The 16,971-nt window shown below is 43.1% G+C and overlaps 1 protein-coding gene across 2 annotated transcripts in view; it reads left to right on the top strand.

The window, feature by feature from the left end:
• RAB41 (RAB41, member RAS oncogene family) overlaps positions 1 to 16,971 on the top strand; it is a 44,613-nt gene that overhangs the window by 14,031 nt on the left and 13,611 nt on the right. Inside the window, exons 4-7 of one of the 2 annotated variants that reach the window (XM_069747319.1) lie at positions 74 to 179; positions 6,369 to 6,480; positions 9,191 to 9,284; positions 11,696 to 11,762. In XM_069747319.1, coding sequence (XP_069603420.1) covers positions 74 to 179; positions 6,369 to 6,480; positions 9,191 to 9,284; positions 11,696 to 11,762 — 379 coding nt within the window. Of the gene's footprint in view, positions 1 to 70; positions 180 to 6,368; positions 6,481 to 9,190; positions 9,285 to 11,695; positions 11,763 to 16,971 lie in introns of both variants that reach the window. The other variant, XM_069747318.1, reaches the window with a different exon arrangement.

The raw sequence follows: 16,971 nt of genomic DNA, 5'->3' as shown, positions 1-16,971 counted from the left end.
TCATGAATGTTCCCTCCTTACAATATCTGTCCCTCTGTTTCCCTTTCTGCCGTCCCTGGCCTGGTACCAGCAGGTGCGGCTGCAGCTCTGGGACACCGCCGGACAGGAGCGTTTCCGCAGTCTGATCCCCAGCTATATACGGGACTCCACCATCGCTGTTGTTGTGTATGATATTACAAGTGAGTGACCTGAGTAGAGAAAATGCCATGACTAGGCGTGCACTAGCTCCCATCACACATAGGATCCATTGTAAGTGGTACATACTATATTCCTGTGTATAGGAAGCGTAGCCGGCTGTACCCCTATACAGTGAAGAAAGACTTTGTTGGCGCCTTCTGGACTGGCGGACATGAAAAGGGATTCTCTTTTTTTTTTTTTTTTTTTTCTTTTTTTTTTCTTTAACACCTTTCCGACCGGCCGTAATAGTACACCATGTCGGACTCCCTCCCTTTGATGTGGGCTCCAACGGTGAGCCCACATCTTTCCGGGGACATGTCAGCTGTTTTGAGCAGATGACATGTACGAGTGGAATCATAACCCACCCACAGCTATTAACCAGTTAAATGCCGCTGTCAAACTCTTGACAGCACCATTTTAATCCGGCAATCGCACCCGAAATACGCACAGCGGTGACCCCCGTCACGTGATTGTGGGTTCACCGCTGTGTTTGCATCACAACCTGACGTCTCTTGGAGACCTATATGGTTGCCATGCAGGCTTGCTGTGAGCGCCACCCAGTGGTCGGCGCTCATAGCAAGTGAGTAAATCTATATAGAGGCGATCTGATCATCGCTTATATGTAAGAGCCGATCGGGTTGTGGCAGCTTCTAGTCTCCTATGGAGACTATTGAAGCATGTCAAAAGTTTAAAAAAATACAAAAGTTTAAATCGCCCCCCCCTTTCGCCCCATTCAAAATAAAACAATAAAAATAAAGTCAAACCTATACATACTTGGTATCGCCCGATCGATCAATAAAAAAAATTAACCTGAACGCTAAACGGTGTATCAAGAAAAATTCAAAATGCCAGAATTACGTGGTTTGTTTTTTTTTGGGTTGCCACGACATTGCATTAAAATGCAAAAACGGGCGATCAAAAGATCGTATCTGCCCCAAAATGATATAACTAAAGACGTCAGTTCGGCATGCAAAAAATAAACCCTCACCTAACCCCAGAACACGAAAAATGGAGACTCTATGGGTATTAGAAAATGGCGCATTTTTTTTTTTTCCATACAAAGTTTGGAATATATTTTCACCACTTAGACAAAAAAAAAACAACCTAGACATGTTTGGTGTCTATGAACTCGTAATGACCTGGAGAATCCTATATAATATCAGGTCAATTTTAGCATTTAGTGAACCTAGAAAAAATGACAAACATAAAGCAGGTGTGGGATTGCACTTTTTTTTGCAATTTCACCGCACTTGGAATTTTTTTTCCCCATTCTCTAGTACACGACATTGTGAAACCAATGGTATCGCTCAAAAGTGTAACTTGTCCCTCAAAAAATAAGCCCTCACATGGCCATATTGACGGAAAAATAAAAAAGTTATGGCTCTGGGAAGAAGGGGAGCGACAAACCAAAATGCAAAACCAAAAAAAAGCTTAGGGGGTTAAAGGGGTTTTCTGGTGATTTTTATATTGATGATCCAGCCTAAGGGAAGGTATTGATGATCAGATTCTTTTCAATGATCCGCAGTGGCCACTGAACAGTGTGTGGAGCTGCTGTGTTCCCACCTGTATATTATTTTCATCAGTTGTCGTGCTAGGTGATAACAGCTGATCAGTTGGGTACCGGCCGTCAGATCCCCACTATTTTATATAACTGTAGATGTCAGTTATATTATGCAGCCAGCATCTGTCTCTAACGGCACTTAATCATTGAGGCGCCTCTGTCAATCACTGATGGTGGCATTTAAATAATGTTGCTTCTCCCATCAGGCTCCCTGTGATGCAACGTGGGTCACCTTGGCATCCAGGGACCTGCGGAAGTTCCTTGTCGCTATCATCTTGGTACTCCTCTGAAGCGCTGTAATACTCTGAACTTCAAGAGACCATGATTTATACTATATCCTGTGTGTAATCGATCGCAGGTTCAAGTACCCTAAGGGAACTAATAAATTACAAAAAATTCTTAAATATAATGAAAATAAATCTACCCTTTTTTGCCCCATAAAAAATAAAAAAAAATGTAATGTGTGGTATTAACACATCTGTAAAAGTTTTGTCTAACAAAATGTAAACTTAAAGAGATTCTTAAACTCTCTAAAAAGAAAACTCAACATTTTTTTTTCAATTACTTCCAAAAAAAAACAAAAAAAGGCAGAAAAAATAATTAAAATGTCATATACCCCATAAAAAGGTATCCATTGAAATGAGCTCTCCCTGCAATAATCACGCCCTCTCACTGCTAAATCCACAGACAAATGCAGCTGTTACAGGTCTCGAACAATGGTGACATAATTCTTTAGTTTATTTTAGTTTTTTGCAAGCTTATAAAAAAAATTTTTTTCCACCAATTTAAATAATAAAAAACTACGCAAGTTTGGTATCACTGTAATCATACTGACTTGGAGAAGAATCCTTTTCAAAAGTCATTTTTACCATCCAATGAATGCTGTAAAACACGGTGGGGAAAAAATGCAATTCCACCATTGTTATTTGACTTTCATCCCGCTTGGAATTTTTATAGAACAATGTTATGGTTAAAAAAAAAGTGTAATTCAAAACTACAACCTACCGTGCAAAAGACCAGGCCCTTATGTCAACGGAAAAATTAATGTTATGACTCTTGAAAGAGAATTTGAAAAGGGCACAAAAATGAAAATTTGCCAGGTCCTGAAGGGGTTTTAAAGGTAATCTGTCATTAGAAAATGATCTACTGTTTAAATCAGGCTTTTGTATTAAAAAAAAATAACTATAAAACTATGGAAGTTATTTATTCATATCAATCTTTATTAAAAACTAGATGGTGGCCCGATTCTAACGCATCAGGAATGCTAGAATATGTATAGTAATATATAGCACAGCCCACGCAGTGTGTATATAGCACAGCCCACGCAGTGTGTATATAGCACAGCCCACGCAGTGTGTATATAGCACAGCCCACGCAGTGTGTATATAGCACAGCCCACGCAGTGTGTATATAGCACAGCCCACGCAGTGTGTATATAGCACAGCCCAGCTGGCCGCGACCAATCAGCGACCCGGGATTTCCTCGACAGACAGACGGAAGTTAGAAACGGAAGCACCCCTTAGGCAAATATATATAGATATATATAGATATATATAGATATATATATTATACCCAATTCTAATGCATCAGGTATTCTAGAATATGTATGTCCACGTAGTATATTGCCCAGCCACGTAGTATATTGCCCAGCCACGTAGTATATTGCCCTGGGTCCATTGGTGAGTTTCGCTGTTGCTCCTGATCTCTGGCATTGACTGTGGTGCTGGCAGTGACTGCGGTGATGCCAATTGGTGAGCTCGGCGGCTCTGAGCAGGGCGTTCTGTTTACATGGGAACACCTCTCTCAGGTGTCAGCACTGCAGCCATTGCCATACACTGGGAGCAACAGCAGAGATTCCTCAGTGGACCTGGGGACGGTGAGTATAGCTCAGTTTTTCTTTAGAATAGTCTGCAGCTTGGGGTAATGTTCAATGAAAGGGAGCAACCCCTTTAAAGGGGATTTTCAATAATAGGATAAATCTTTCACACTTTGTTTGCGAATGTGAAGTTAAAATCTCCTATACTTACCTCTGATGCTGATGTGGTTCTAGAGGTGTTGGCACTGGCTTTCCCGGGGCTTGTGAGGTTATGTCACATGAGCCCTGCACCCGCCTACGGACGTTCAAGTAATCAGGAGGGGAGAGCTACGGCCGGCCGCTCACTTCCTCCTGAGTGAGGCCAGCTCTGATTGGGTGCAGGGCTCACGTGACATAACCTTTATGGGTGCAGGGCTCACATGACATAACCTTACGCGAGCGCCAGCATGGGAGGTAAGTATAGGTGTTTTTATTTCAATAGGGCAAGCATTCATAGTGAGATGGGCCTGCCCTAGTAGTACACAACCCCTTTAAATCCTCGTTATGGCTTTTTCATGTGTCTGTTGTGTATGGATTATAGTAAATATGTATACACCGCACACTCTAATGACAACGTGTGATTTACGCTTAAATATTTATTAGTCACAAAATAAATTTGGATAGGGGAGCGAAACAGAAATATAGTGCTGGAAGCGATATATAAAGCAAACGTTTCTGCTCAACCAGAGCCTTATTCATTGAATCGCTGAAAGAACAAAAAAATCATATATCACCAAATGACAAAATAACAAACTAATAAATAATACACAAAGTAATATACTGATGGTGTACTTTTGGAAAAATCCCGCAATCCTAGAAGTAAAAGACAACACATAAACGAATACACGAATAATATATACATTATATACAATAATAAGCTCATAGGTAGACTAGTTCTGGCGAATGTGAATATATAAGGAGGAAACATATGGTTACCTTATCCACAAGAAGAAGTGGAGTGAAGGGTAGATATCCCTCAGTGCCAAGATTACGGCTGCAAAGAATGGCAACATAATTAGAAAAGAGGTCTAGCTCACTATGTTATACAGATGTAAAGATCAGAGAGAATGGGGTACCTATAGCTGAGGTATAGATTATGAGTCCTCAAGGGTGCTGGCCCGAAAGATATGTTGTAGCCTATGGGGGGAAGGGGAAAAGGCCAAATAAAGCAATATGTATAGGGACATGGCGCTAATGTGTCCTAGCTAGTGTGGAGGCGCACGTTACCTGCAGAGTTGTGGATATAAGCGGCGCTCCCGCGCCTTGCTTATGGACAGCAGCGTGCCTGCAGCCCCAATGACACTCAGTTATATGCGGCGAGGAGCGCCGAAACCGGAAGTCCCGGACCGGAAGTGACGTGGTGCTGTCTGGCAGGGACGCACTGCGCAGGTGTGGGAGCCTGTGTGTACCCTGTCGTCCCCCTCCACCCTCTGGTTTCTGTCTTTGGACTTCCTTGTTTCCTCTTAGCCATATACCCTGATCTAGTCTTCTTCACACTATGTCCTTATCCTCTGGACACTACTGGTAATGGATATATATCCATTAGGGACTCTAGTACCTTAGCTCTTTCCCCTTAAGTTTTGTCCTTACATCATTTTATCTTATTTAGCTTCTCATGTTGTGCTTTCACTCAGCCCTCTATATAGCCCTCCTCTTTATTTCATACTGTTAGGTCTTACACACTGCAGCGCCCTGGGGCCACTACCCAGCGCTCTTACAGCGCTATCGCTCTCCTCTTGGTTACCCTGACGACAGGGTACACACAGGCTCCCACACCTGCGCAGTGCGTCCCTGCCAGACAGCGCCACGTCACTTCCGGTCCGGGACTTCCGGTTTCGGCGCTCCTCGCCGCATATAACTGAGTGTCATTGGGGCTGCAGGCACGCTGCTGTCCATAAGCAAGGCGCGGGAGCGCCGCTTATATCCACAACTCTGCAGGTAACGTGCGCCTCCACACTAGCTAGGACACATTAGCGCCATGTCCCTATACATATTGCTTTATTTGGCCTTTTCCCCTTCCCCCCCATAGGCTACAACATATCTTTCGGGCCAGCACCCTTGAGGACTCATAATCTATACCTCAGCTATAGGTACCCCATTCTCTCTGATCTTTACATCTGTATAACATAGTGAGCTAGACCTCTTTTCTAATTATGTTGCCATTCTTTGCAGCCGTAATCTTGGCACTGAGGGATATCTACCCTTCACTCCACTTCTTCTTGTGGATAAGGTAACCATATGTTTCCTCCTTATATATTCACATTCGCCAGAACTAATCTACCTATGAGCTTATTATTGTATATAATGTATATATTATTCGTGTATTCGTTTATGTGTTGTCTTTTACTTCTAGGATTGCGGGATTTTTCCAAAAGTACACCATCAGTATATTACTTTGTGTATTATTTATTAGTTTGTTATTTTGTCATTTGGTGATTATATGATTTTTTTGTTCTTTCAGCGATTCAATGAATAAGGCTCTGGTTGAGCCGAAACGTTTGCTTTATATATCGCTTCCAGCACTATATTTCTGTTTCGCTCCCCTATCCAAATTTATTTTGTGACTAATAAATATTTAAGCGTAAATCACACGTTGTCATTAGAGTGTGCGGTGTATACATATTTACTAGTACCCAGGGTCTTCTGATCCATTACACCAGCACCTCGCAAATTCTGACTGAGTGCACGCCATCATTATATTTGTGTATGGATTATACACATTGTGTCCAATTTGTAAAATGGTAACCTCAGTACAATGTTTTATTTTGACTTCAGATCTAAACTCCTTCCAACAAACATCCAAATGGATAGACGACGTTCGGACAGAGAGAGGAAGTGATGTAATAATCATGCTGGTGGGGAATAAAACGGATCTGGCAGATAAGAGGTAACGGCACCTGGCCAGGAGGGCAAGCTCACCGGCCTGCTGACATACAGGACCATTATTGGATTTTAGGACCAGTCTTCTAGCCTTATGTGTTCTGTATGTTTTTTTATAATGCAGGTTTTAAACTTTCAGTCCCTCTAGATACAGCAGTGGGGCATATGAATTCTGCCTCCAGCATGAGCCTCTGTGCCAATTTTGCTACATCTTCACACTGTCTAGTCTGCAGGTTACACCAAATTGGTAGATCCGCTCTATTGTGTTAAAGCACAGATTCTAATGGTAAAGGGTCCATGATGGGTGGCCCCCTGTCCATGACTGTCCAGCAGGCGCTCGGAGATACGGTATATGCAAGATGCATTCAGTGACGAGCTATTCACACATTACATTCAGAGCAAGTAAAGATTTAAACTGGACACGTGGCGATCTTTTTATAGTAAACTGCAGAACAAATTTCCAATTTTTGCTTTTTCTGATTTAACGCCTTCCCTTTGTCACAAAATCTGTATATGATGGGTGTTTGCATCCATATCCATGGCTTTTTCTATTAATCTTTCTGCATGGGTAGACTCTTTCAGATGTGGTGTTTGCTCTTACTTTGGGTGTTTTTTTTCTGTTCTTGCTGCCAATACATCCTATAATGCTATATGGGCAACAATGTGAGCCATACATCGTCCCATTTTCACTGCTCCACTCCAACAGCCTCCTTGGGGGGGGGGGGAGAATACTAAACATCTTGGAGAGGGAAAAGGCCGCTTTCCCCATAAAACATGGATTACAAATGTTATGTACAAGTGCATGGAACTAAATCATCTGTTTAGTAATGGGTGACTTTCAGCTTAGATCTCCATAGTTACTTTTAATTATCATGTACATAGTTTTATTTCTCATGCTAGCCTTTTGTTTTACTATGCTTTTGTTTTTCCTTTAATTGTTCATTTAGTTCCTTTTTTAGTTCAAAATTTAAGTTTCTAAAAATGAAGTGTCCTACGATTTTGATGCTGCAGAATGTAAGACACTCACTTTACTATTACAAAACTTTGCTTGTAGTCTTTGATGGTCTGCGTTCTCCCTCGCGTCTCTCAACCTAAGACCTTATTCAGTTCAGAATTTATTTTTTTTCGCTTAAGGAAGAAAGGAACAATTTCCATCCATTGTTGGACAGGCTGTCCATTTTTTTTACCATCTGTCTGGCATCTGTTTTTTTTCCCTCGTTTGCAAAAAAATAAATAAAGTATAAGCCAGCGAGGTTAAAAAAAAAAAAAGTCATTTTGAAAATTTGTCCTGGAGCATAGCAGCTACTATTACGCATGCGTGGGGGGCGCCATCTTGGTAGAAGAATTTGTTTTTTTTTCTCCAGCAAGATGGTGGCGCCTGCGCAACAGCAGCTATCAGGTCGCTTTACAAACCGATTGCTGCTGCTACTGCGCAGGCAACCCGGGAACGATTTTCAAAATGACCTTTAAAAAAAAAAAAAAAAAAAACCTCACTCAAGTAAATCTGCAAAAGGGAATAAGTGCAAAGTACACATGCGATTATGCTGCAGCGCAGGTGACACAGCCGGCACCTACCTGCAGAAGCGTTGTTTTTTTTATTTTTTATTCAGTATGTTGGGTATTCATTATGCCAACTAGAGGCAGGTCACTGAGGGAGCAGTGACCTGTCAGCAGTCTGCATTATGAATACCTAATCAGAGCACCACATACCCCAGACCCGCCTTAGGGCACGAGAATCTCATTATCTCAAAACTGAAAATAAAGATTAAGAAACAGCCACAAGACAGATTTCATCACCCAGTTATAACTGGTTGGCGCCCTTATACTGATTACAGACACTGTAGGTAACTGTGCACAATCCTGCTGACCGGTTCCCTTTAATCACGTGATGTCATAGACCTAATGGAAAACATTAAGATTTATCTGGGTAGAAAGGCAAAATGAGCAATTGTTAGTACACGGTGCTATATAATATGATGACTGCAATATATTAGGAGGATAATGGTTTCATTGGTGGAGGAGTGCTTCTTTAAGTCAAACTAAGTTCAACTTTTCCTTTCGCTAACAATAGCCACTGACATAAAAAAAATTTTGCATGTTATATACAGTAGGTGTCCATAGCCTTTTATATAGTGGGGCTGCCATTGTCTTGTCATATATTTATGCACTGCCCATTTTTCCTTTTTTCATTTGCTCACTTTCTCAGTTTATATTACTTTATTGGTTCTTATTTCTCCATTCTTCATTTTGATTTGCTCTGATTTTTATTTCCGTTCATCTGGTTTTGTCCCATTGCTGTAGACAGACAGGCTTCTGTTCAGAGGGCAAGATACATCTCGGGGACTGAATGTCTTGTATATTGAAACAAGTACTAAAGCAAGATGTTTTGGCACACAGGTAGGTGTCTTGCTGCTGGAGGCCATAAGTAGCGCTCCTTACTACGGGCACTCTCTTCTTCCGCCATCAGAGTACATTGTCAAGGAGTGTGATTCTTGGAGCAGGCGTGCTGCAGTCTGGCAGTCATCTGCTATGTATGCTGAGCCGCTAGGTCTACTGCAGTCATCGATGTTGTGTGCTGTGACTGTGCTCTGAAGCATTGATAAATACTACTCGACTATGTGACTGTTTCCCGTTCCCCCTTCGTTTCTTTCGTGCAGTAAATGGAGATTCCCTGAATTTATTTTATAGTCTTTTTGTGTTTGCTACTTTACAAATAGGCAAATTACCACTGAGGAGGGAGAGCAGAGAGCCAAGGAGCTCAGTGTCATGTTCATCGAAACTAGTGCCAAAACGGGCTACAATGTCAAGCAGGTGAGTTCTTCACCTCTACAATATCTTTCACCTTCTGGCTATGAGCCATGACTTCATCTAGAGCGGCGGTGGGCCACATGAGGGACTGCAACCGATGTGACTGAGGCTGCAGATAACGATGAAATCCGGATGCGCCAAGGGCGGCCGTATGGTGTGACCCATGGGCCACTGGTTTCAGCCCTTGGGCTTTCTCGTCCATGGGCCAGACTGGAGCATCCAGTGGACTGGATGTGGCCCGCGAGCAGCACTTTGCCCAGGTCTGATCTACAACATTCTTATCTACTGAAGTGGACATATCCCTATGGTTCTGTGCATTTGGTTTAGTAGAAGAGTTGTTACATCCCAATTATGAACAAAACTGCTACATTACAAACCTAAAATGCCACATTTATCAGCTCCCTCTACTTGCTGGCTGACCTGTGATTTGACAATCATCAACCATCCAAGTAAATATATGGGTTTAGGCCAATAGATTCATTCAGGGCAAGTATACCCCTTCCATTTTGGTGTGCATGTATATCAAGGCTCCAGAAAACCAACCAAGCTAAATTGTAAAGGTTTTTATCAATCCATTACAATGTATTATTAATTATAACTTGACTGTCCATATCAAAGTTGGGAGTTAAACTAAGTACAGCATACAAGACAAATATGCAAGGTAATGAATACAGACGCAATGGGAATCCATTAGCGGCCTCCTTATTTGTTTCACATTAGGTTCCCTTGCTTCTACTGAAGCGACCGCAGTGTACAGGTGCTTCTCACTAAATTAGAATATTATCAAGAAGATAATTTATTTCAGTTCTTCAATGCAAAAAGGGAAACTCCTATATTTTATAGTCATTACAGAGTGATTTATTTCAAGTGTTTTTCTGTTTTATGTTGATTATTATGGTTTACAGCCAATGAAAACCCAAAAGTCATTATATCAGTAAATTAGAATAATTCAGAAACAACCAGAAAGGCTTCCTAAGCATTTAAAAGGGTCCCTTTAGTATGTGAAGAAGTTCCCAGGATATGAAAACTTTTTCAAGGCACTATAGAACTTGCTTGTGTCAGCCATCTAACAATACATAGTAACAAAGTTATTAAGGTTGAAGGAAGACTATAAGTCCATCTAGTTCAACCCATAGCCTAACCTAACATGCCCTAACATGTTGATCCAGAGGAAGGCAAAAAAAAACCCATGTGGCAAACAGTAAGCTCCACTTTGGGGAAAAAAATTCCTTCCTGACTCCACATACGGCAATCAGACTAGTTCCCTGGATCAATGCCCTATCAAGGAATCTAGTATATATACCCTGTAACATTATACTTTTCAAGAAAGGCATCCAGTCCCCTCTTAAATTTAAGTAATGAATCACTCATTACAACATCACACGGCAGAGAGTTCCATAGTCTCACTGCTCTTACAGTAAAGAATCTGCGTCTGTTATTATGCTTAAACCTTTTTTCCTCCAGACGTAGAGGACGCCCCCTTGTCCCCGTCTCAGGTCTTTGATTAAAAAGATCATCAGAAAGGTCTTTGCATTGTCCCCTCATATATTTATACATTAAAATAAGATCACCCCTTAGTCTTCGTTTTTCCAAACTAAATAGCCCCAAGTGTAATAACCTATCTTGGTATTGCAGACCCCCCAGTCCTCTAATAACCTTGGTCGCTCTTCTCTGCACCCGCTCTAGTTCAGCTATGTCTTTCTTATACACCGGAGACCAGAACTGTGCACAGTATTCTAAGTGTGGTCGAACTAGTGACTTGTATAGAGTTAAAATTATGTTCTCCTCAAGAGCATCTATGCCTCTTTTAATGCATCCCATTATTTTATTTGCCTTTGTAGCAGCTGCCTGACACTGGCCACTGAATATGAGTTTGTCATCCACCCATACACCCAGGTCTTTTTCATTGACGGTTAACAATGTTAAAGGGAACCTGTCACAAGAAAAAACGCTATTAACCTGCAGATATTGGGTTAATAGCGTTACTAACCTACCTGGCACCCACGCTTAGCTGAATTCTGCCAGGAGAAAATGAACTTTATTCCCTGGCAGCGTTCTGGATTCAGCCATGGGGCGGGACTGGCGCTGTCACCATGGCGGATGTATCACGCCCCCAGCCGTTACTGACAGTGGCTCTGTATTAGGGTCGGCTGTCAGTCAGGGCCAGGGCATGGTTACAGCCGCCTCTGTATAGTCATAGCACTGACTGAAACTGGAACGCTGCTGGAGGGGGAGAGGGGTAAAGTTATTATTTTTGTTTTTTCTCCCTGCAGTGTTTGGGTAAGTGCAGGCGCTGGGCAGGTTAATAACACTATTTTTTAACCTGCAGATTAACCCCATATCTGGTTCCCTTTAAATGTGCTGCTGTTAAAGATTTGTCTGTAAAACATGTGCCCTTTGTTGTGATGTTCCAGCTCTTCCGCCGTGTGGCTGCTGCTTTGCCTGGTATGGACAGCACACCAGAGAAGAGTAAAGAAGACAGTATCCTTTTGTAAGACGTCCATAGACTGAATACCGGCACTCTCATAGTTCTCCTCAGTGACTTCAGTAATGCTTTGCACTACATTTCACTATTACTGCAAGCAGTCCGAAAGCTTTACAGAGAGGGAAACTGCAGCACTCGCCAGTCATAAATTCCACAACTTTATTTAAAAACAAAAAAAAAATGAAACCGCAGTAAGGCACGTGTAACACTACAAAGCCGGACAACAGCCATTTTTCTCAAGCTACGTGCTTTTGTCCTGGTCCCTTTTATGGCCGGTGAGTGCTGCAGTTTACCTCCTCCTCTGTATGGTTTTCTCTATCCTCCTGTTACTACCATCTGGCTGCTTGTAATATATACTTTGTAGTTGCTTTGTCTTAGAAAGTTTGGATGCGCGCTGGAGAAATGTCTCCAGTATAAACCACTGTGTACTGACCTAAGCAATCTCGCCCACATTCTTACCTGTGCTGCATGCTAAGGCCCCACTGCTGCCTATCAGCACGTTCAGTAGTGAGTGTAGTAATGCCACTGCATGTGATGAGGATGGGTAAGTGGTGACACAAGCGCTTCCCTTGCGCCATGCTCTTAGTGCATGCGGATACAGACAGCAGAATATCCTGCATCTGTGCACTTTGGCATCTGCAGAGGAAGCTGTGACGCGTTTCCCCATGTTTTACTGCTATTTTAATTTTTATGGACATAGCTACTCATCCATACATTATTCTCACTGATTCAGGAGTAATAGGACGACGTAACATGTCGCACAGAGGTAAGCAGTGTGAGGGATTTGTTTACTTTACTCAGTACACAATAGTTTTTAGGATATTCTGCCACTTAGCGGCCACCCCTGTAAGGGTATGTTGTCTACATGGGGGATTTTGTTGTGAGGGTGTGGTGGATTTGACTTCAGGTGTGCAGCGGCAGTCAGTTCACGCTATGGATTTTCTCTGCAATGTTTGGACGGGAATTTTAACGACAGTGTTACTAATCAAATACATGGTGAATAGCGGAAAATTCCCTGCATGTACCCCGTGTGCACATACACTTAAACTGTCAAAAAAAAAAAGCAACAAAAAAACAAAACATTTTTCCCTTTACAGGTTAGAATTGTTCACCATTGCATGTGGTCATCATGGTCGCCAGTGACATCACTGCTCTGGGTTTCAACTTGCTGCTGAGTAGAGAAAATAGAGTTGTAAGGTCTATATTAGTGTGAAATCATAAAGGCACCTAACATGTTAAAATAATAACTTTATTCAAATCACCTTAAAAAAAAAAAGTGACCGACAATGCATAACATATTGCACACAAATGTGATAACAAAATCACATTAATCGACGGCAATGGGATGCTGTGTAGATATACAGTCATGGCCAAAAGTATTGACACCCCTGCAATTCTGTCAGATAATACTCATTTTCTTCCTGAAAATGATTGCAAACACAAATTATTTGGTATGATCTTCATTTAATTTGTTTTAAATGAAAAAAACACAAAAAGAATTGTCCTAAAGCCAAATTGGATATAATGCCACACCAAACATAAAGAAGGGGGTGGACAAATGTATTGGCACTGTTTGAAAATTCATGTGATGCTTCTCTAATTTGTGTAATTAACAGCACCTGTAACTTACCTGTGGCACCTAACATATGTTGGCAATAACTAAATCACACTTGCAGCCAGTTGACATGAATTAAAGTTGACTCAACCTCTGTCCTGTGTCCTTGTGTGTACCACATTGAGCATGGAGAAAAGAAAGAAGACCAAAGAACTGTCTGAGGACTTGAGAAACCAAGTTGTGAGGAAGCATGAGCAATCTCTTGGCTACAAGTCCATCTCCAAAGACCTGAATGTTCCTGTGTTCACCGTGCGCAGTGTCGTCAAGAAGTTTAAAGCGCATGGCACTGTGGCTAACCTCCCTAGATGTGGACGGAAAAGAAAAATTGACAAGAGATTTCAACGCAAGATTGTGCAGATGTTGGATAAAGAACCTCGACTAACATCCAAACAAGTTCAAGCTGCCCTGCAGTCTGAGGGTACAACAGTGTCAACCCGTACTATCCGTCGGCGTCTGAATGAAAAGGGTCTGTATGGTAGGAGACCCAGGAAGACACTACTTCTTACCCGGATACATAAAAAAAGCCAGGCTGGAGTTTGCCAAAACTTACCTGAAAAAGCCTAAAACGTTTTGGAAGAATGTTCTCTGGTCAGATGAGACAAAAGTAGAGCTTTTTGGGCAAAGGCATCAACATAGAGTTTACAGGAGACAAAAAGAGGCATTCAAAGAAAAGAACACGGTCCCTACAGTCAAACATGGCCGAGGTTCCCTGATGTTTTGGGGTTGCTTTGCTGCCTCTGGCACTGGACTGCTTGACCGTGTGCATGGCATTATGAAGTCTGAAGACTACCAACAAATTTTGCAGCACAATATAGGGCCCAGTGTGAGAAAGCTGGGTCTCCCTCAGAGGTCATGGGTCTTCCAGCAGGACAATGACCCAAAACACACTTCAAAAAGCACTAGAAAATGGTTTGAGAGAAAGCACTGGAGACTTCTAAGGTGGCCAGCAATGAGTCCAGACCTGAATCCCATAGAACACCTGTGGAGAGATCTTAAAATGGCAGTTTGGAGAAGGCACCCTTCACATATCAGGGACCTGGAGCAGTTTGCCAAAGAAGAATGGTCTAATATTCCAGCAGAGCATTGTAAGAAACTCATTGATGGTTACCGGAAGCTGTTGGTCGCAGTTATTTTGGCTAAAGGTTGTGCAACCAAGTATTAGGCTGAGGGTGCCAATACTTTTGTCTGGCCCATTTTTGGAGTTTTGTGTGAAATGATCAATGTTTTGCTTCATTCTCTTTTGTGTTTTTTCATTTAAGACAAATTAAATGAAGATAATACCACCAAATAATTTGTGTTTGCAATCCTTTTCAGGAAGAAAATGAGTTATCTGACAGAATTGCAGGGGTGTCAATACTTTTGGCCATGACTGTACCCTGATACAACAAACATAAAACAAGTCGGCCACTCTTTCTCCCACCTGCTCTCCCTTTCTCTGCTTTTTCTCACTGCTGGAGACATATCTACCAACCCGGGACCCCCACAGCTCATACCTCGCACTACTACCCCCTCCTATTGCTCCCTATCTAATATGAACTACCGCAATCTTTCCAACATAAAACCCGTGCCCCTGACGCCCACCTCCCTGCTCCCTCTCTCTGGAGCACTCTGGAATGCCCGCTCAATCTGCAATAAGCTTCACGTGATTCACGACCTTTTTCTCTCTCGCAAACTTGCCTTCCTTGGCCTCACAGAAACATGGCTAACACCCTCTGACACCGCCTCCCCTGCTGCGCTGTGTTACGGAGGCCTCCACTTCACCCACACCCCTCGACCCGGCAACAAACATGGAGGAGTGGGTCTTCTCCTTTCTCCTAACTGCACCTTTAACCCAATCCCACCTCTACCCTCCCTTATCCTCCCTTCATTTGAAGTCAACTCTGTCCGCATCTACTCTCCCTCCCAACCTCCAAGTGGCCATCATATACCGACCTCTGGGCCCAGCCACTGCCTTTGACTAATTCTCCACCTGGCTTCTTCACTTTCTCTCTGCTAACATTCCCACCATCATCATGGGTGACTTCAACATACCCATTGATACTCTTTAGTCAACAGCCTCCAAACTTCTGTCCCTTACCTCATCCTTTGGACTTACTCAGTGGTCCTCCGCAGCCACCCACACAGACAGACATATTAGACCTGGTATTCACCCGCCTCTGCTCTCTATCTAACTTCACCACCTCCCCTCTCCCTCTATCCGACCACCATCTGCTCACCTTCTTATCCCTGTCCTCCTCACTGGTCATCCATGTCCAGCAAAATGCGCACCCCCGCAGAAACCTTGCACACCTAGACACCCACACACTCTGACTCTATCCTACTACTGGCATCCATATCCTCACTCCACGACAGACCGTGCCACTGCTTTCTACAATGCCACTCTCGCATCAGCTATTGACACAGTTGCCCCTCTCATCCATGGCAGAGTGCGACGTATCAATAGACAACCTTGGCACAATAACACCACTAAAAAGCTCCGGCAAGTGTCCAGGGTGGCGGCGCGGCGTTGGAAGAAAACACACCTGCAAGACGACTTAACTGCATTCAAACAGGCAACACTCGCTTTTAAATCTGCTCTCACCTCTGCTAAACAGGTCTACTTCACAACCCTCGTATCTTCCCTATCCTACAACCCCAAACGGTTATTCAAAACCTTTAACTCCCTCCTCCGCCCCCCACTGCCCCCTCCAACCTCCCTTATCTCTGCTGAGGACTTTGCCACACACTTTATAAATAAGATCAACTAGACAAGGCAAGTCTTCATTGTCCAACCACCACAACCCCTTTGTATACCAGACCTATGCCCAAACCCCATAACCTCCTTATGCAACATCACTGAAGGGGTGCTTAATTGTCTCCTCTCCAAATCGCACCTCGCCACCTGTGTGCTCGACACCCATCCCACCTCCTCCCCAACCTCACCACCACACTTATCCCATCCCTAACCCACCTCTTCAACCTATCACTATCTTCTGGCACCTTCCCTTCTGCTTTCAAACATGCCACAATCACGCCTATCCTTAAAAAGCCAACCCTCGATCCAACTGCTATGCCCAGCTATCGCCCAATATCGCTGCTCCCATTCGCTTCCAAACTCCTGAAGCAGCACGTCCACTCTGAACTTTCCTCCCACCTCTCATCTAACTAGCTCTTTGACAATCTACAATCTGGTTTCCGCTTCCATCACTCAACTGAGACAGCCCTGACCAAAATCACTAACTACCTACTTGCCGCAAAAGCTAATGGACAATACTCTGTACTCCTCCTTCTAGAGCTGTCCTCTGCTTTCGACACGGTTGACCACTGCCTCTTACTACAGATCCTCTCCTCCTTTGGCATCAAAGACCTCGCCCTATCCTGGATTGCCTCGTACCTTTCCAACCGCACATTCAGCGTCTCCCACTCTCACATTACCTCCTCATCCCACCCTCTCTCTGTTGGAGTCCCCCAAGGCTCTGTTCTAGGACCCCTACTCTTCTCAATCTATACACTTGGCTTGGGACAACTGATAAAGTCCCATGGATTCCAGTACCACCTCTATGCTGATGACACTCAGATCTACCTTTCTGGCCCAGACGTCACCGCTCTGC

Source organism: Ranitomeya imitator, chromosome 2 (assembly GCF_032444005.1).
Source record: "Ranitomeya imitator isolate aRanImi1 chromosome 2, aRanImi1.pri, whole genome shotgun sequence".
Taxonomy (NCBI): Eukaryota; Metazoa; Chordata; class Amphibia; order Anura; family Dendrobatidae; genus Ranitomeya; species Ranitomeya imitator.
Note: the sequence above shows the minus strand (reverse complement) of the source record. Positions and strands in the feature narration are given on the sequence as shown.